We start from the raw sequence: 21,483 nt of genomic DNA, 5'->3' as shown, positions 1-21,483 counted from the left end.
GGTCCGGCTAGGTCTTATTTTTGGGGAAACACGGTAAGAGCTTTCCCTCTTTGCTTAGACTTCTAGGAAGTTAAAAACCAAATTTCCAGGAAAGTACTAACTCTATGGGCCTATGTAACAGTTTATTTGTGTTCTACTTTTCCTCCTAGTATGTATTAAAATAAGCTTGTATCCTGGTTTATATTTCAAATGACTAACCAGATTTTCATTTCTTTAGGCTATGTTCTAGATTTTATTGGCAATATTAATATACAGTCCTTTAAAAACCCAATTTCTGATTTTAAGATGAATAAGTCAATGAAAAACCAACCTTTACCACTCATTTGATTTGCTCTTCTTAAAAGTATCAAATGGTTGAGAAAAATTACTATTTGACAAATAATATTTAAAATTTTCATATTTGAGTATCTACATATATGGAAAATAATAAATCTTGAGAATCAGGGCTTGAATTCTCAAAATAATCAACAGAACTGAATACAAAGCTACCTTTTTTCCTGTAGCTAAAACTTACTATTCAGAATTCATTTTTATGATTAACAGTTTATTTAGGATAGCTAATTTAATAACTGAACTGTAGAGAAAGACTATATATCAAAGTATGTCAAATCACACTATAATCAACTTCACAAGGTAATGAAATAGAATAAAATTTATATATACACACACAAATATATACTTATATATACCGTGTTTCCGCGAAAACAAGACCTAGCCGATCATCAGCTCTAATGTATCTTCTGGAGAAAAAAATTAATGTAAGACCCGGGTATTGTATTTGTGGTATTGGTATCGGTATTGGTATCGGTATCGTATTGTATTGTATTGTATTATAAGACCCGGTCTTATAATATTTTAAAATAAGACTGAGTCTTATATTAATTTTTGCTCCAAAAGACGCATTAAAACTGATGGTCCTGCTAGGTGTTATTTTCGGAGAAACAGTAACACACTCTATATACCCATCCACAAACACACAAACAAAGTAAATACATTTACACCTATTAACCATACTTTCATATTGTAAAATTGAAGATGGGATATCAAATTCTCTAAAAGGAATGACAAACAGAATAAAAACACTGAAACTAAAGGGTGAAGAAAGAAATATAGAGTATATATATGTACAATTCAATCTATTTCCCATACTTTAATACTTAAATGAGTTGTTCAGTTTACCATGGCTAGACTTGAAGGTAAATATTTATGAAGTTAAAATGTAATGATTCTTTAAAGAAAAAAATACTATTGAAAATGATAATTATATGAAAAATATCACGAAGATAGTGCTGGACACAGAACTATCTGAATAAAATTTATCTAACCAGGCTAGCAATGCATTATCATAGATAGCAACATGAATGCATTTTGGCTTTTTGGTAAAAAAAAGTTTTTGCTTGTAATGTCAGTTACTGAAAACTGAATAGAGAACGAGTATAAACTTCATTTAAAATTTTAGCCCAATAAGGTGAAATAGAAAAAATGCTAAATGGTAGAGCAAGAAAAAGCAGATTGTTAAAATTCAGGGTAAGTTTTGCTTCTAGCCTTAAACAACTAAAAAAACTGGACAAGATATATAAAACATTGTTTTTTTTTTAAACACACTGAGCATCAAACAAAGGACATTTCTACAGTTATACCTGACGGAAGACAAACAAATGAGGGGAGCCCGACCTGGAGAGTTTAGTCTTTGGAGCTGTCAGGCAGAACCTGGCAGAGCCCACTAGTACCCCTGAGTTGAGAAGATGAAGCTGGGAAACCGAGGAGCCCAGGGGGCTGGAGTGAGGACGCAGAATATCAGCCAGAGGACAGCTGCTGAGAAAGAAAACTCAGGAGAGCTATAAGGTCTCTCTTCAGTTTTTAGCACTGATGAGAACTGACCGGCATAATGATGTGAGGAAATACTCAAGGGTCAGTGTGGTGGGGTTGAATCATGTCTCCCCCAAATTAATGTCTACCCAGCACCTTAGAATGTGATGTTATTTGGAAACAGGGTCTTTGCCATTACATTAGGTTGAGTGAAGATGAGGTTATACTGGATTGGGGGGGGGGGGGCCTCAATCCAATGACAGGCGTTCTTATACAGAGAGGAGAGAATAAAGACAAACACACGGAGAACAGGGCCAGGTAAAGATAAAGCTGAGTGGATGATGTAGCAACTTGTCAAAGAATGCCAAAGATTGCCAGCAAACACCAGAAGCTTGGAAAAAGACACAGAACAGAGTCTTCCTCAGAGCCGTCAGAAGGAATCAACTGTGCCCTACACCTTGATTTTGGACTTCTGACCTCCAATGCTGTGAGAATAAATTTCTGTTGCTTTAACCTACCCTGTTTCTGGTAATTCGTTATAGCAGTCCTAGGAAAACTTATATGATTAGGGAAGTACCTCCCAAAAAGATTAGATAAAAATTCCCAAGTATCACACACAGCTAGGAATAGTTCCTCAGCAGCCAGGGTGCAAATCCTCATAATTCACAGTCCATCGGAAAGTCAAAAGGGTCTTGTGTCAGTAGGGGAGACAAATTAGCCCTAACATAAATGCTGCCGTGATCTCATAAAACAGCTTAAGAGCAAGGCTAGAGGATGAGACATTTTGTAAATAAATGCATCCCAGAACAAATGGCACTGGTTTAAAAATTACCAGACATGTGAAGTATAAAAATACAATCCAGAAAGAGAAAAATTATTCAATCAAAACTGACCAAGAAATGACAGATGACAAAATTAGTAGACAAGGACTTTAAAGCACTAGAACATGCAGAGACATTAAACAAGTAAAAATGCCTCAAACAGAACTTCTAGAGATGAAACTGAGATGAAAAATAACCGTAAGAAATTAAGGGCCGATTAGACATTGCAGAAGAAAAATAAGTGAACTTGAAGACACAGGGAAAAAAACAAAACACAATCCAAAATGAAATCCAAGGGAAAATAGTTTTGGGGGTGGGGAGAATGAACAGAGTATCAGTGAAACAACTTCAAGAAGCCTAATATACACGTAATTGGAGTCCCACAAGAAGGAGAGAGGACAGAAAAAAACTTCAAGAATAGCTAAAAAATTTCCAAAGGATATATAAAGTAGTAAAACCTACAGATTCTAAACACCTCAATTAACCCAAACACAAGAAACATGAAGATAAAAGAAATAGCGACTGAAAGTTTGTACCTTTGGACTACCTTCACCCAAACTTCCAGTTTTAAGATGAGTGAGTCCTGGGGATGTAACGTATAGCATGGTGACTATAGTTAACCACATAGTATTGTGTATTTGACAGCTGCTAAGAGAGTAGATCTTAACAGTTTTTATCACAAGAAAAAAAAAATGTAATTAATGTGTGGCGATATTAACTAAGCTTATGGTAATCATTTCTCTGTCTATACATCAAATCATTATGTTGTACACCTAAAACTAATACCACGTTACATGTCAATTATGTCTGAAAAAATAAAGAGGAGAGAAACAATGATAAAGAAAAAATATTAAAAGCTTCACAGAAAAGACACTACCTGCAGAAGCATAAAGATAAGGATGACAGAAGCTTTCCCATGGAAAACAATGTAAAACAAAAAATAGAAGAGTAATATTTTTAGAGTACCGAAAGAAAACCAGCCAATGTAGAATTCTACACTCAGGGATAATACTGTTCAAAAACAAAGGCAAAATAAAGATATTTTTAGATATAAATGCTAAAAGAATTGATCACCAGCAGACCTACATGTCAAGAAATGTTAAAGTCCTTCAGTCACAAAGAAAATGGTACCAAATGAAGATCTTGATCTAATAAAGAACTGAAGAACACGAGAAATGGTAGCTGTATGCGTTAATATAAATAACTTTAAAAAATTATTTAAATCTCTTCCAAAGTTAATTGTTTAAAGCAGAAAATAACAACAACAATTATTGTGGCATTTATAATTTATACTCAAGGAATATGTATGCAAAAAGCACAAAAGCAATTTATATGTTTATATAAGAATTTATTAATTATATATATGCTTATACTATAGACGCTGACATTTATACTACATATACTTACAATTATAGTATCCTTTGAAAATAAACTGTGATACAGGACATATACAAAAAACCACAAAGCAATCACTAAAAAATCACAGCAAAGACTTATCTCTAATAAGTCAACAAGGAGATAATAATGGGATGATAATAAAATACTCAATCCAAAAGAAGGCACAGAGAAAAAAGAAAACAAAGTAATGGGGCGATGAAAACAATTAGCAAGATGGTAGATTTACATCAAACAATATCAGTAATCACATTAAATGTAAATAGCCGAAACACCCCACTTAAGACAGATTATCTGCCTAAACAGAAAAAGAAGACCCAACTACCGTATATGCAGCCTACAAGGAATCCACTTTAAATATAAAGATATAGATGGATAACAAGTAAAAGCATGGAAAAAGATAAACCTTGTAACACTAACAAAAGACAGCTTGAGTAGCTATATTAATATAAGACAATGTAAATTTCTGAGTAAAGACTATTACATGGGGTAAAGAAGCTCATTTAATAATGATAAAGGGAAAAAATGATAAAGGGATCAATTCATCAAATGGAAATTACAGTTCAAAATGTTTATGTGCTTGACAATAGTTTTAAAACATCTGAAGCAAAACTGATTCAACTGCAGGAGAAACAGACAAATCTACAGTTATAGTCAGAGATTTCAATATCCTCTCAATAATTAATAGAACAAGAAGACAAAAGTCACTAAGGCTATAGAAGATTTAACACTTAACCAATTTGAGGGTCATTATTTTCTTGATTGTGGTAGTTTCATGAGTGTACACATACCTCAAAATTTATTAATTTGTATATTTTAAACATATGCAGGTTTTTAAAAAATCTTAATTATGACTCAAGTCTCTTTAAAAAACCTCAATGTAAATCAAACACTTTCTGAAATATTTACAGTCACTTAAAATCCAAGGTTAATTTAAAAAGGATGGAAAACAACAACAACAAAACAAAACAAAACAATTTCATACCTGGTGAATACTGGAAGCTGGGACTGAATAATCTGGACTCTAATCACGACAAGTAATAGTGTACTGAACATCAAAACAATGAGTTTTATTAGTGTCTGTAGCATAGAAAAGGGAATACCACCCTTTCCACGGATAAACTGTCTAGCAGTAGTGTATAATAATGGCAAAGTATACTGGAAAAGAAAAAAAAAGTTTTCAATAAATAAACATATACTACAATGTTTTCAATAATGGAGTATTTTGTAAATGAAAGATTAGATAGAAATTGACTGTAATTATAAAATCAATATGGAACAATTTGCGGAACTGATAATGAATAAAACTGAACCCGACAATCTTGTCCAATAATTATATTGTACAATATTACTGTGTACTTTTCCAAATTGACCAACAATTTCATTATTGAAATTTAAAAAGCAGTGTTTAAAAAGCTGGAGGTGTTATCAAATGTTAAGTAATTTTCACTGGCTATGAGGAAAAGAATGCTTGTATTTTGCAAATTTTCAGTATCATTGTTGATAGACTGATTTACATAATGATGCATTTAGAAAATAAGTTTATTATAGCAAATACGATTCAACAGGAAACAAGATAGTAACCAGAAAATTTATATTTCTCCTTACCCCCTGGGCAATAAATACTTCATACACACAGCAAATTCCCACAACTGTTATTCCTTGTTCTTTACACAGCGTTGCAATAGCCACTAAAAACACTGTCAATGCAATTGGAGTCCACACTGTAATTTGAGAACAGAAAAATATAAAACTACACAAAACAATTTGATATCACAAAAGGATATTTTAAGTTAGGCAACCATCACACATTGCTGAAAAACTTTACTTGTGATTCTATATTCCTATTTGCATTATTTCCCACTAACTTATACTTTATATTTTAAAATGCATTTAAATTTTGTAAATTTCGCTTTATATATTCAAAACAAAATATCAGGATGTGTAATTTGAACTAAAAATTTTTTCGTAGAGATGAAAATTATCTAACCAAATACTAACTTTTAAAACAAAGGTAGGGTGGCCAATTTGGAGAAGAGAAACTTATAAGCTTGAGTGTCAGGATTAATGAACTATCAATTTGAAATAAAAATAAATACCTAAAATTATCACACAGATATCAATAGTCTTCATTTATTAAAAACTTGAAACTGAAAACTACTGGGCAAAGTAGAGTACTACTCTTATTTTAGAAAGACTACAAAGTCTGAAACAAGTTAATAAAAAGCATTTAAATTAACATTACTCTTTTAAAAATTTCACAATATTTACAAGTTCTATTTAAATGAAAAACCTACTTCATCAACTTTAAGTAAATGTCCATTACTTAGTAGTAACTGATTAAAGAACAATGAATTGTGAGAGTAATTCCGGATCTACTACTAATCTTACTTGCTTTGTGACTTTGGGCAACTGTTCTGAACATCAGTTTTCTTATTGGAAAATATGACCTCTATTTTTTTTTCCAGTTTTTAAAAAAATGCTAGTATGATTGTGTGACCTCAGTTTTTATTCATTAAGAACATTAATCAAAACAAAAACTCAAATAACTGACTTAAAATCCAGGAGTAAATAAGAACACAAGTCATAACTCTAATATATTTTCTTTTGACATTGGGCTTAATATAGAAACTCATCTATGTTTAAAATTGTTTGTAATTTTAAAGTACTCTACAACCTAAAATTACTGGGGAAAAAAAAAAAAACCCAACAAAAACAAACAAACAACTAAACAAATCCCCAAACACTGTTGGGGATAGTAAGTATAAATGTTAAGATCAACCAAATATAGGTTAAGGCCGTTATATGAAGCCCCTTTCATGCCCACTGTGCCCACATGCTTAAAAATCATTTTTATTGCTTGAAACTTGTTTTCTGACAACGCCAGGCATCATTAGGACTAATGAGCTAATATAACAAAGCATCTTCCAGGGTAGGCCAATGCTAGGGACTCAATAAATAGCTATGATCAACACATAATAAAAATTATATTCTAATAGGCTTTTGTTTTATTATTAGTTTCAGGTGTACAAAACAACACGGTGATCAGACATTTACAACTCTCACTAAGTGATAACCCCAACAAATCTACTAGCCCTCTGACACTGTACATAGCCATTACAATACCATTGACTGTATTCCCTATGCTGTACTTTACATCCTGTGACTATTTTTTAAAATTACAGTTGACATTCAATATTATTTTATATTAGCTTCAGGTGTATAGCATAGTGGTTAGATGTTTATATAATTTATAAAGTGATCCTCCCGATAACACACTAATAGGCTTTTAACTTTGCCTAAACAATATAAATCACAACCTTCATAGGTGTTATTTATTTACAGAAAGACAACTGAAGAATTGGTACTTGTATCATTTATAAGTGCAGTGGACGGAACCAAGAATAACCCTAAAACTCCTATGTTCTATGGTAATTTTTTAAAAAATTGTATCATATAAAATGTTAGTCATGATAAAATATAAACTATATGCAAAATTTTTAGTACTGACAGTGTTGCATACTTTCATATGTCCATACATGCTAAAGTAGTACAATATATAAATACAAACTCCAAGTGTGGTATATGTTTAATAAGAAGCACTAAAAGGTAATTAAATTACATGATCAAGTTTTATAGCTATAGAAGTAAAATTAAACCCCCCTCCAACACACACACACACACACACACGCGCGCACACACACACACACACACGCACACCTATGGAATTATCTGGTCCTTTTGATTTGGTATGTGACAAAAACGCTAGACATTTACCTATGGAATTATCTGGTCCTTTTGATTTGGTATATGACAGAAATGCAGCTAGAAAAAATATAGATGACAAAAGTTCTGCTCTTCCCACAACACCTGTTACCTAGAAAGGAAAAGGAGGAAGTCATATAAATGAGGAGCATTTTGAAAATTTAACTATAATAGCACCAGCACTATAATTAGAAACTAAATTGTGGTAACTTTTCACATGTACAATTCTTTCTTAGACATTCTTTGGGTGCCCTCATGTGGTGAATTTGTATATCTTCTATAAAAATAAATTTATCAGTGACTCAAGTTCTTTTATTACTAGTACTATTTTAAAATAATTACAGAGGCACAGGAAGTTGCAAAAGTAGTGGGGAGAGGTCTCGTGTACCTTTTACCCAGTTCCCCCAATGGTAACGTCTTACATAAATATAATACAATATTTAGAATAGTTCTTAAATAATAAAAAAGCTAAGTACTTCTTATATATTCTTAGAATACAAGTTCTAAGCATACAAAAGTATAAATTCAGTAAGTTATATTTAATAATAATTCTTATATATTCTTAGAATACAAGTTCTAAGCATACAAAAGTATAAATTCAGTAAGTTATATTTAATAATAAACCTGCAAACTAAAGTTTTAAAAAACAATAAATGTTAACAAGTCCTTTTAAATTCTAAAAATTTAAACATAAGACACCAACCCTCTCCCTTTAGAGTATTTTGAACTCACTGCAAAATTTAAAACAATGTATCATTTTTGTAAATGCATGGAAAAATGCCTGTTCAGCTAGACAACGAAAGGTTCAAGATAGTAGGAGAGACACACAACCCTCTCCAAAACACACACACACACACACACACACACACACACACACACACACACAGTTTAAACATAATCTTTTGCTTTCAACCAAAACAAAACTATTGAACAGAGTGCTTTTTGCTCTGTTGCGAGGCAGTTTTGGAGTTTCAAGGTTAACAAGAAAAATAAAGTCACAGTTTGAGTAGGTCCTGGTAGGTACTAGGGGCTGATGGACACATTGGCACTAGCAGAGGTAGCTCACAGTTTTGAAATGATGGCAGTAGACAGTATGAAAATACTGAGTGTCATCATTTGTTAGGGTGGCTATTCATGTTTCTATATATTTTGACATATTTTCATCCCCTAGTTAAATTTGCCTTATTGACTATTTTCTGTCCTTTGAAACACAAACAATGCCAAATTGATAAATATTTTAAATCTTACTTATAAAACAATTAACAAAGAACAGAACTGTATTCATTTATATGTTATATTACTAAAGTTGAGTGATTCTATCTTATGTTCTTGAATAATAACTGTTTATGTTTCAAAAACTTGGAAATTTTAAAATTTTATGTAGTAGGAAGCTAGACTCTGTACACCAGGGAGTTAAGACTTATTATAGTGATACACACAATGTGATATATAGATGATGTATTACAGAATTGTACACTTGAAACCTATGTAATATTTATTACTAACCATTGTCACCCCATTAACTTTAATTAAAAAAAATAAGGTCTTCAAATACTTGGATTAAAGTTATGGTTAAATATTTTTCTTAAAAATATATATCATTATAATCACTGTGTAGGCTTTATTAAAAAACATAATGAAATAAACATTAATTAACAATTTTACTTACTGCTTCTGTGTGTATTGGGTGCACTGCAAAAAGTAAAGAAGCAATCACACTACTCCTGTTGTCCAGAAAAAGTTTGCAGACTTTAAGAAATATCACAGTGACCACAGCATGAAAAATCATATTTAAGAGATGATATGACATTGGTTTCAGTTCACTAAACAGATAATTTAGGCGAAATGTCAGTACTGTTAATGGACGGTAAGATTTGTGGCTTCTCTCCTAAAGGAAAAAAACAATTACTGATTACTGAAGTATCTTGGGCCTTCAGGACATATAAACTAATCATTGCATTTATTATTGAAAGTATCTACATTTGGTTGAGAAATAACAACAAAATAACGAAATGCCTCAAGAATAACACAGACATAAAAGATAGTTTTATAATCTGTGTTTCTTATTTCCTTAGTCCAAAAATAAGGCAACTTCCTCTCAGATATATAGTGGTGGGAGAAGTTAACAGTAGAGTAAGAACATGTGACTGTTAATTCCTTTTCAATGCACAGACTAAAAAAAAAAATAAAAATAAAAAAGTGGGACAATAGTGGCACTGCTGAAGTACAAGTACAGGATTCTTTCCAAAGCCTGCTTCCCAATCTACTACCTATAGAAGCATTTATATAACTGCTGGCTAGATCTTCCAAAGGAAATATAAGAATGGAATGCTTACCAGTAAAGTTTATATAATAATGACTCAAAAAGGTACCGTCAAGTTGTGTTATGAAAAACACCTCCATAATGTATATACCTGAATATATTAAACCAAACAAAAATCCCCAAATACTACACAGAGAGTAATACTAATACAAGAGCAAAAATTTTCTTAGACGAAGAGAACATACACCTGTGTTGTGGTAGTCTCTGCTGACAATAAAATTTTATGTAAGTACTGAATTTCTTAATAAACTATTAATAGAAGTTACATTTAACCAGAATTATTTTTACTCAAAGACAAAAATCAAACAAGATTTAAGAAACACACAGGTGAAAAATACATATTAAACCTTCTTTAAGATCTATATTGGCACAAAAATCCTTACAAACTTTTGGGCTGTTACTCGATGACATCAACCATTAGGTCCTTGAGGCTAATTCCAGGCTTGTCAAGAGACCTTATGACACCTAAATATGACAGAATAATTTTTCCCTAGTGGCACATTTCCCTACAGGGGAGAACATGCCCATCAGAAAATACAAGGAAGCAAGACTTCACTATACACTATAAACCGTTACTGTAATTTGTTCATCCATTCCATCTGAGCTTAGTACTTCTTAGTGTGTCTGCTTATAGGCGCTCTGAACAAAATCAAATTTTCATCTTCAAAGCTGAGAAAATCACAAAACATAGCAAAGATATCACGATAGGGTAACTTTCATGAGTCCTTTAACCTGGCCAGCTAAACCTTTAGGTCAAAATCTCAGTGCCATGACTGAGATCACAAGACACCACAAATGAGGAAATGGACACATTTCTAAGCGTCTCTGGGATAAAAGGTAGGAGTCGAGGGGAAATTAATTGTCTAGAAAACAATGTATAAGAGGACCACATTTCCCCCTGGTTATCAAAAGATTTATTATTTTAAAAGCTAGAACTGTGTGAGAACAGAAGGTTAGAAGAAAATAATGTCTGCTTATTTAATAAGAAAAAATACTTATTATGTGCTTGGGACAAGGGTAATGAAAGATTCCATTACCATGCTTGAGAAGCTTCCAAATTTGGAGAATGCAGAAATGGGCCAGGAGTGACAACTGACAAACTATAACTATAAAATAATGTTATATATTATGTTTCAACAATGATGTGCCACGTGTAGACAGATTAATTCATTCATTTAGCCTCAAGGTATTATTCTTTCATAGATTAGGAAAGTGACGTACCATCTTAAAGTTGTATTCCTATCTATTTCACACAGCTATTATATAATAGAACTAAAATTAGAATCCAATCTATATGATCCCAAACTGACAAGGATTTAATCCCAGTTTAACACTGACCTTCAAAATAAAGTTACTGGCAAAGTAAAAATACCCCAATAAAAATGAACTAAACTTTTGGGTTCTCAGTATAAACCTAAAATAACTATTAGGTAAAAGATATGACACAAATTTAAAATTTTTAATAAATCACTTTTTTTATGCAGAAAAATTGACAATTTTACTTACTATTTTTACCCTTAAAGTCTAATTTATATTAAAGCTTTTATATAAATGTATTTTTAAGTGGTTAAATATATGACAAGTAGTCATCTCTTTTGCCTCATTCACAAGAGAGAGAAAAAGAAATAAAGTGGGTTAGCAAGAAATAAACTTGTATTACACCTATTGTTCTCCTACATTTGCTTTTCATACACAAAGGCTATTACTAAAAAGATTAAGTCAAGGTACACAACCAAGGAAAGAAACAAATAATGCTTTAAAGAAGATATTCACATCTTCAATTTCCTATTTAATTTATTACAAACATGTCTCATAAAATTTTGGGGGGGAAATCCATTAGTTGCTATGATGACAATGTTGATAAAGAAAGAGTAATAAACTACCAGGTTATTTTAAAATCTGAGATTCACGTAAGTAACACATAAATAATTACTTACTTACCTCAGACATAGGGGTTCCCCAGAAGTCATTCTGAAATAAAGCTTTTAAAGGTGTAGATGGATGCAGGTCTTTATTATCCAGTATTGCGGAAACATCATCAAAAACAAAACCACAAAACAGGCTGTTCCAATAGCAGGCAGTAACCACACCTACTATTAAAGTTATTTCCTTGAGGTTAATATCAGCCATCTTTCCCACAAGCACTTGTACACAAAATCTAGGGGGAGAAATCATGAAGTTAAAAATGAAATAAGCAACATTAAAAAAAAAAAAGTACAATTTTAATATGTTAATAAGTAAAACAAAAGTTGAATGTTAATTCTCCGAGAAAATGAATTCTTCAAAGCTCAGCTCAAATATCATCCACCTCTAAGAAGCATTAGCTGATTACTTCTCCATATTAAGACAGAATTGCTCCCTCATACCTCTACAATGCTTTATTGCCCCAGTTAATCTTTGGACCTATCTCTCTAGCTAATTAGATAGTGAACTCTTTATCAATTGTCACAGGTCAGGTAACCTGGGAAACAGACATATACATGATAACTCTAAAAATCGAGTAGGATATTCTCCAGGAGTAGCTAAATGAATCTTTTTGAGAAAACAAATATTTGAAAAGACATTGATCATGGGGTTTTGGAGAAACCTAGAGGAAGTTTATGCTTTTTATTTTTGAATCTAAAGATCAACTATTACCTATTCCAGGGGGCCAAACTTGTAGCCTGCAGCCTTGCTTAGTTTGATCAAAACTAGAACTGGAAAATAATATATTTGTGCTATTTTAAGCTATATTTGTGATAATTTGTTATAGCAGCGATAGGAAACTAATACATCGCTCGCAGGGCTAGATATGTGAGACCTAAATTATATCTGTGGGAGTTCTGTTGGAATCAGAGAAGAAGAATAGGGTAGAAAGAGTGGGCAAAGATTTAAAATTATATGTATAATTTTGTGGATAAAAAAGGGGGTATGTACAAGTTCCATGACCAAAAATAACCTTACAAGGTGACCTGATCATGAATTCCTAGCTGGGAATGTCACAGTGAGTGGTCATGCTCCAGGCCCTATATAAGGTTTCTCTCTTCTGTAAGCAAGCCCTATCCATTGCTTGTACATCTAAGTTAACACACCTTTGAAATGCCTCTTTTTCAGACTCCTCGGAGGTGTAACCATCCTCAAGGGAGCACATGACAGTGTTTTAATATTAAGTGAAAAAGGGGGTACCTACAAGTTTGGTGACCAAAAGTAACCTCACAGGGTGATCTGAGGTTACTTTGCTTTCTCTCACCTTCATGTAATCTTCCTTACATTCCCACCTTAATTACAAACGTATAAAAGAAATTGCAAAACTGTCATTGTCTGGAGCATTTGAGATCTTCCCGGCATGTCATCAGTTTGGTCAAGTAAATGCTTATAAAAATTCTCTACAGGTTTAGAAATTTCTTATGTCAATAATTTATATAGAGATATACAAGAGCCTATGGGAAAGTATTAAAATATCTTTAGAATTAGATAGGAATACCTTAGAATAAATTAGACTTTTTAAAGAAATGCAAAATCCAATTCAATAAATCAGGAAATTAGCTGTACCTTTTGAAGACATATAGTTTTCAATTAAAAGAAAAATTATGTAAGGACTTTGCTTAAATCCAGAAGTGATTTACCGTCTCTAAACAGTATAGACTACTTGTACACATTTATTACCACACAAAAAAATGTTGATGGTGTTTGTTTAAAGATTGGAGAATCTGAGCAGGAATTCATTTGTCTCAGCTCCTTCCCAAATAAGCTAAAATGACACTAAAGGTCTTATTTTTTTCTTTTTTTAAAGGGAAGGCTATAAATTTCACAAGAATGAAGATAATTGGAAAGGAGATGATAGCAAATTTTGGAAGCTGGAAAGGCAAAAGGATTAGTAAGTGACTCAATAGAGCTCAGAAAAGTGAATCTTAAGCTAAAGGGGATAAAGCTGCCAAGTTTTCTGCACCTCTGCCAGCATTAATCTCAAAAACTGGTACCAAGGATCTTAAGAAACAGAGCTAGGAGCAGGTGGATTTACTAAAGTTTAGACCACTTTCTTACTGGATAAAGCCAAATAACGTCCCCTCCTCTGCCAAGGCAGAAGACTCGAGACTTTCTCTCTGGAGTAGGTGAAAAAGTGTTCAATACAGGGCACACAAGTGAGAACAAAGGTAGCATACTGAAAAGCTGAAAATGATGGTTAAGTAGAAGTCTGTTTATATATTTTGAGACCCTCCCGCTCTTTTCTACCAACTGGGCATAAATCTTGTAAAATATTACAACACTGTAAACAAAGAGAGGATTCTAAAAGCTTCCAGAAAGAAATAAAGCAGGTTCCACACAAAGATAAGGAATCCAAACAATTCATTTTTTTCATCAACAACACTGCTTTCAGGGTAAACAAACAAATGAACAAACAAACAAAAACAGAAAACAAAAAGGGAGTAGTGTTTCAAACTAATAGAAGAGGTACTCCAATTGACAATACCTGATGTGTTTAACTACACTTAAATCCTGTGTGTGTGTGTGTGTGTGTGTGTGTGTGTGTGTGTGTGTGTGTGTAATTCAGAAAAACAAAACAACTCAGGACATCCACCACTGGGTAGATCAAAATCAGGTCTTGTAGAGAGATGTGCTGGAAACCTCCTCCCCATAATAATCTCAGGTCCCTGACCAGGTAACATCTGGGAAGACAAAATTGCTGTTGGGTGAAATGTTTTCACCATAGGAAAGTTTAAAATTAATAGAGGAAAAGAAGTAAATTAAACCTGTAACATTTATACTTTGAAATTATATTTGGGAATGACATGTATTTGATTTTTAGAGTACTTATAATGTTTAAGAATGTTTGCCACACACCTAGACTCTATATATATTAGCTTTTAAAAGTATCATTTAAAATACAATATTATATGTATAAAACACATACTCGTAATATTAAATTACTGACCATGCAATTTCTGGATTTAGGACTTTTAGTTAAAAAGTGAAAGTTTACAAATAGTATGGGGATTTTTATAACAACTTGGGAGTTGCTATAGTGTTAAAGTTTAATTTACTGGCTTTATAAAAGTGGTTTAAGTTTTGAGAAAGTTTTGCTTGTTAAGTCAGGCAAGTGAAGCCTTTGAATAAAAACGATTAGAATTCTACATGCAGTTTTAAATTAAGTCTATTTAATCAAGTTTTAAATGTAGCTGATTAATAAGGAAGGGCATTTAGTTCTTTCAATTGGAGTTACTTGCAATTTTTTTTTAAAGTGACATGTTAACTTATAAACATAATATTTTTAGGTTGAATTTAAAGGCTTAAAGAACACAAGGTTATAAAAATGTTACTTTAAGAAACTTGGACAGAGCCCATGATTTCTAAATACAGTTAGGTGATAAAAAGTTCTGCAGTCACTTTAAGTTGTAAAACAGTTTCAGTAATTGAAATGCTCAACTCTAACATAATAATCAAAACTCTACATTTGATTCCACTTTGGTATTGTCCTCTGCCCCAGGCTTGGGCTCACTGTAAATGAGAAGACCTTTGTCATGGAATGGGGATGTGGTTTAGTCTTCTCTTTATTTACTTAGAGATTGTACTTCACATTATTGTTAAACATAGTTTTTGAATTAACTACAGTTAGACCAGAATGGAGAGAGAAAAAAAAATCAAGAGCTTCCTTAACTACTGTACTCATCAATGAGACTCTCATAGATGCTTGAGGGTTCTTTAGGGACAAAACCCCACATCACTGGGGACTGTCACCTGAAGTTCCTTTTATCTCTATTTCATCTTCCTTCATTAGAAGGAAGAGCTCTACTGCCTCCTTGCAAATGGGTGACATCCAGCTTTTCTTTGCTGTTGTCCATTTGCACCTACCACACCTACCTCAAACCTCTACTCACACAGGTGTCTTTTTTGGGCAGAACATCCGATGACTCCCCAAATGGGCTCATGAGCGTGCACTAGCACCACCTCTCTCCTTTTTTCTCGTTATTAAATTCTGTTGGTTAATCTTTTCAAATTCTATTATCTTGGCCCTTTATAAACTTGGTATGGATGAGGGGTTTAAGAAATACCAAGTGGGTTGATTATTGAGATGCTAATCTTTATTGAGTGGATGGTATTGTAAAATGTTTATTATTCATGATGACTACTATTATGGTAAGTGTTATGTGTCACCTTGTCTAGGCTACGGTAGTAATACTACCGTGTTTCTCTGAAAATAAGACCTAACCGGAAAATAAGTCCTAGCATGATTTTTCAGGATAACATCCCCTGAATATAAGCCATAATGCGTCTTTTGGAGCAAAAATTAATATAAGACCTGGTCTTATTTTCGGGGAAACACAGTACTATTCAAACTCTAGCTTAGGAGTTGCTATGAATGTATTTTGCAGATGCAGTTAACATCTACCATCAGATGACTTCAAGTAACGGAGATTATATTCCAAAATGCAAGTGGACCTCACCTAATCAGTTGAATCACCTTAAGAGCAAAACTGAAGTCACTCTGAGAAAAGAACTCTACCTCAAGATTGCAGCATCAGGTCCTCCTGGAGAGTTTCTAGCCTGCCAGCATGCCTACTCTACGGATTTTGGACTCATCAGACCCCTATACTGTAACTCCATTGTCTGAAAGAAGTGGTTTTATTTGACATATTTACCGTGTTTCCCTGAAAATAAGACCTAGCCGGACCATCAGCTCTAATGCATCTTTTGGAGCAAAAATTAATATAAGACTCGAACCTATTTTAATATAAGACCTGGTCTTATATAATATAATATTATATTAGACCCAGTATAATATAAGACCAGGTCTTATATTAATTTTTGCTCCAAAAGACGCATTAGAGCTGATTGTCTGGCTAGGTCTTATTTTCGGGGAAACACGGTACATATTTCTTCTGCCTGTTGTGCCTGGGGTCACTCATGTGCGTAGAGTTAACCTGCCTGATTAAAGCTGGATATCTAAAGGGGCGGGGGTCTCAGCTTAGAGAGCTGGTCTCTGCTACTTGTGGTCATATCCTTTACTAGGTTAGCCTGAACTTTAAATGGTGATCTCAGGAGAACAGGAGGGCAAGTCTTAATGCACAGCTCTTTTCAAGTCTCTGCTTAACTGAAATTTTTTTTTTTTTTTTTTACTATCAACCAAGGAAGTAAATCTAGAATCAATGTGAGAGAAGTTATAAAAGGGCCAAGATAATAGAATTTTTAAAAAATTCTCCAAGAGACCATATTATGAGAAAGGGTGAGCTAGTTCTCATGCATGTCGTAAGCTCAGTTGTGGAGTCATCTTAGGCTCTGACCAAAAGAGCTACCTGTGGTAGAGGGTGGAGGAAAGGGAGGGTGCTACATAAGGGCAGAGATAGAGGGAGGCATGATTCACTGGATGCCATTATTGCAAAAACGTAACACATCACTGTTAAATGTTAATTGTGGGATTGCTAAAGACTGGATGTTTGTGCTCCCTCCTACAATTCAGGTTAAATCCTAATGCTCAGTGTGATAGTATGTGGAGGTGGAACCTTTGAGAGGTGATTACATCATCAGGGTGGAGCCCTCATGAGTGGGATTAGTGCCCTTAGAAAAGTGACCCCTTGCCCCTTCTGCCATGTGAAGACACAGTGAAAACACACCCTCTATGAACCAGGAAGTGGGTCCTAATCAGGTACTGAATCTGCTGATCCCTTTGATCTTGGACTTACCAGCCTCCAGAACTGTGAGAAATAAATTCCTATTGTTTATAAACCACCTAATCTAAGGTATTCTGTTAATAGCAGCATGAACAGACTAAGGCAGGGAATTTCAAGTTCTTCTCCTCGGCACGTAAGCATATTCACTGATGCATATGGTCTGAGTAGATGGGATGACTAACTTACGTTTGCTTACAAAAATGAGATGTCACTACATATGTGCAAAAAATCCAGCAGCAGATGAAGACCACAATTATGGGGGAAAAAACCTGTAGGAAAATTTTATAAAATCTAGGAATATTTAGCCTGAAAAGGAAAGTCCTCTCCATTTAATAATTTCATGATTTTATCTTTTTGAATAAGAATAATTTACTACATACTATTACTATTTTATAACTCATAAAACCTTGGCCTGCAAAGTCTGCATTCACACTGATTCTTACTAATCTTTCCAGTCTCCTGAAGTTGAGAGAAGACAAGTGTCTGCTTGTTGCACAATTATTCCTCTCCATGAGAACAAGGCCAAACAAAACACTTAATATACACAGTGGATACTAAATTTCTGTGGCCTTGCATTTTTCTTTCTTTCTCTCTCTCTCTCTCTCTCTCTCTCTCTCTCTCTCTCTCTCTCTCTCTTTCTTTCTTAGACACGAGAAAAGCAAGCTCATTTTTTTGATAAGGCAGCAAAAAGGCAATGGAACTAACATCTAAGGAACATAGGTTGGTTGGTAGAGAACAGAGGTAGCAATTATAAAAAGCAAGTCTTTCTTGTGTAGTGATTTTGGTCAGATAAAACTGCTCATAAAACCAAAAGAAAGAAGGCAAGTCCAGGCAAGTGTTCCTGTAATAAGGCCATTTATAAAATGTCACATAAATCCCTTCTCTTGGTGAAAACTGACTGATGCAGAAAATCTGATGAAAAATAATGGTGAATTTAGGTGATTTTCCTCAAAATTATACAGAGTTGACTGAATTAGAACTTCAGTTAAATTTTTTTAATTCAGTTAGGTACAAACATACTAAAATGCATTAGGACCTAGACCATAGCTAACTCATTTCTGCTGTATCCCCAGTATTTAGCAGTGTGTACAAGCTCAAAAATATTTTTAGAATGAGTAAAATAATGACATTTAAGCAACATTTTGCATTTTGTCAGGACTATAATTGAGATCTGGGTTGCAATCTTAGCTTCATTAATTATTAGGAAATTACTTAGCTTCTTTGAACCTGTTTTTACACTTGAAAAATGAGAAAGGACAGTCTCTTTAATAAATTATGTTGGGAAAACTGGACAGCCACATACAGAAGAATGAAACGAGACTCCTGTCTTAACCCACTCATTAGACCAGGTACCTTGAGATGTTGGGAATATAAATGGGAATAAGAGGGTGAGGGAAGTAGAGGGTAGAAAAGACCACCACAAACAAAACAAAAATAGCTGATGAATAAATAGAAAATAACAGTTACAATAAATTAAGAAAAATAAGGTGCTGTGGTAGAAATAACATTTCTACTATGAAAATATACAGTTGAAACATAGTATATGACATAGTATGTGCTCAACAAACACTAGATTTCATTCCTATCTCCCCTGCTAACTTATGAATTAAAAACACTGAACATGAAAAATATTTAATTCAACTTCTTGAGTAAACAAAGTTGCATAATTAGAATATGAAAATATTTCATATAAATAGCAAGATCGATGTACAAGCACTTACTTGACAGTATTGTTTCCCAGCATGCATGAGGAGGGACTATAGCACTTACAAACGTCCTCCAGCCATAAAGATCTGTGTTCAATCACACTATTTAAGTTTGAACAGAGTACTTAACCTCTCCAAGCCTCTGTTTCTTAACTTAGTTGGAAAATGATGACAATACGGGGTCAGACAATTAAGTTCGCGAACTCATCCTAGAAAAAGTGCTACATACCTCATTGCTGAATATCACTGTGGTCACCTTTGAAGTCCTCCCCAAGGGGAGGACTTCAAAGCAATTTTGGAACTCTTTTTCTGGAAAGGCCATCAGAGCTGTCATTGTACATATTACCCTTGATGTCCTGAATGTCATCAAAATGTCTTCCTTCCAATATTTCCTTTATCTTCAGGTAAAGAAGTCATTGGGGGCCAGGTCAGGTGAGTAGGGAGGGTGTTCCAATGCCGTTATTTCTTTACTGGCTAAAAACTCTCTCCCAGACAGTGCATTGTTGTGATGCAAGAGCCATGAATTGTTGGCGAAAAGTTCAGGTCTAACTCTTTCACGCAGCCTTTTCAGCACTTCCAAATAGTAAAGTCGGTTAACTGTTTGTCCACTTGGTACAAATTCATAATGAGTAATTCCTCTGATATCAAAAAAGGTTAGCAACAGGTTGCGAAAAGTTTGCGAACTTAATTGTCAGACCTCATATAAGGACCTATTTCATTGGATTGCTATGAAGATTGAATGAGATAATGACAAAGGTATAGCAAATAGAACAGCATGGTATTGATAGGGTAGGTAGAAAGGTAGAAATGAGCAGGAGAAGGAAGGAACTAGCCCTGGTTAAAAGGCCCCTTGCAGCTGCTCCTACTTATCAAAAAGATATGTCCTTAGAAGAAAAAAGAAATGCTGGAGATGGAGGGAAAACAACCCGGTTATCAGAATGCACATCCTGCTTCTCTGGACCATACAATTATAGTTTGCCCCTTTTTAATGGGCTTCTCAAGTAAATCATGGGAAATTAACGTGTTCACACTTGTGCCCCAGGAAACAACAGGAAGGGAGGATGGACACACCAGCAGAAAGAGAGAAAGACACTGGACAAGGGGAGGGGGCAGACAATTCTATCTATAGAAAGAAAAACCCTCACACAATGTAAGGAGGCTGCTTCCTTCTCTTGGGTCAGCGGGCTCCATGTCTGGGAGTGTACTTGCTTTTACTAATAAACTGCTTGCTGTCCTATGCTGCACAAATTTGACCTCTTGACTGAATTCTTTCCTTTAAGGCAAGAACCGAGGAAAAAACGTCACTCCCAGTAACAGTATTGGTATAAAAACACACACATAGACCAATGAAACGGAATAGAGAGCTCAGAAATAAACAAAGGGACCAAGAACATACAACGGGGAAAGGAGAGTCTCTTCAATAAATGTTGGGAAAACTGGACAGCCACATGCAGAAGAATGAAACTAGACTGCTATCTTACCCCACTCACAAAAATCAACTCAAAATGAACGAAAGACTTGAACGTAAGTCCTGAAAGCATAAAACTCCTGTAATAAGACAGGGGATAAGCCATTTAACACTGGTTTGGGCAATGGTTTTTTGGATTGGACCCCAAAAGCAAAGGCACCAAAAGCAAGAATAAACAAGTTGGACTACGGTAAACTAAAAAGCTTCTGCACAGCAATGGGAACCATAAACAAAATGAAAAAAAACACACCAAAAAAAACCTATGGAATAGTAGAAAATATTTACAAATATGTATCTGATAAGGGGCTAATACACAAACTATGTAAAAGACTCATACAACTCAACAGAAAAGAAAAACAAAATAATCCAATTAAGAAATAGGCAGAGGAATATCTTTCAAAGAAGACACAAACTGTCTTAATGAAAAGGTTAATGAAAAGGTACTCATCACTAGTCACAAGGGAAATGCAAATCAAAACCACAATGAAATATCAACTCACTCCAGTCAGAATGGTTGCTATCAACAAGACAAGAGACAAGTGTTGGCAAG

At 33.9% G+C, this 21,483-nt stretch overlaps 1 protein-coding gene across 2 annotated transcripts in view; it reads right to left on the bottom strand.

Annotated features, from left to right (window-relative positions):
* The window catches only part of TMTC3 (transmembrane O-mannosyltransferase targeting cadherins 3), a 46,195-nt gene that overhangs the window by 23,089 nt on the left and 1,623 nt on the right, over positions 1–21,483 (bottom strand). Inside the window, exons 2-6 of one of the 2 annotated variants that reach the window (XM_074325305.2) lie at positions 12,055–12,271; positions 9,460–9,678; positions 7,803–7,902; positions 5,634–5,749; positions 5,011–5,183 (exon numbers count right to left, since the gene is read on the bottom strand). In XM_074325305.2, coding sequence (XP_074181406.1) covers positions 5,011–5,183; positions 5,634–5,749; positions 7,803–7,902; positions 9,460–9,678; positions 12,055–12,243 — 797 coding nt within the window. In that variant the 5' untranslated portion in view covers positions 12,244–12,271. Of the gene's footprint in view, positions 1–5,010; positions 5,184–5,633; positions 5,750–7,745; positions 7,779–7,802; positions 7,903–9,459; positions 9,679–12,054; positions 12,272–21,483 lie in introns of those variants that run through there. The other variant, XM_074325306.2, reaches the window with a different exon arrangement.

This window comes from Rhinolophus sinicus, chromosome 1 (assembly GCF_057876585.1).
Source record: "Rhinolophus sinicus isolate RSI-liver-muscle chromosome 1, RSI-T2T, whole genome shotgun sequence".
Classification (NCBI taxonomy): Eukaryota; Metazoa; Chordata; class Mammalia; order Chiroptera; family Rhinolophidae; genus Rhinolophus; species Rhinolophus sinicus.
Note: the sequence above shows the minus strand (reverse complement) of the source record. Positions and strands in the feature narration are given on the sequence as shown.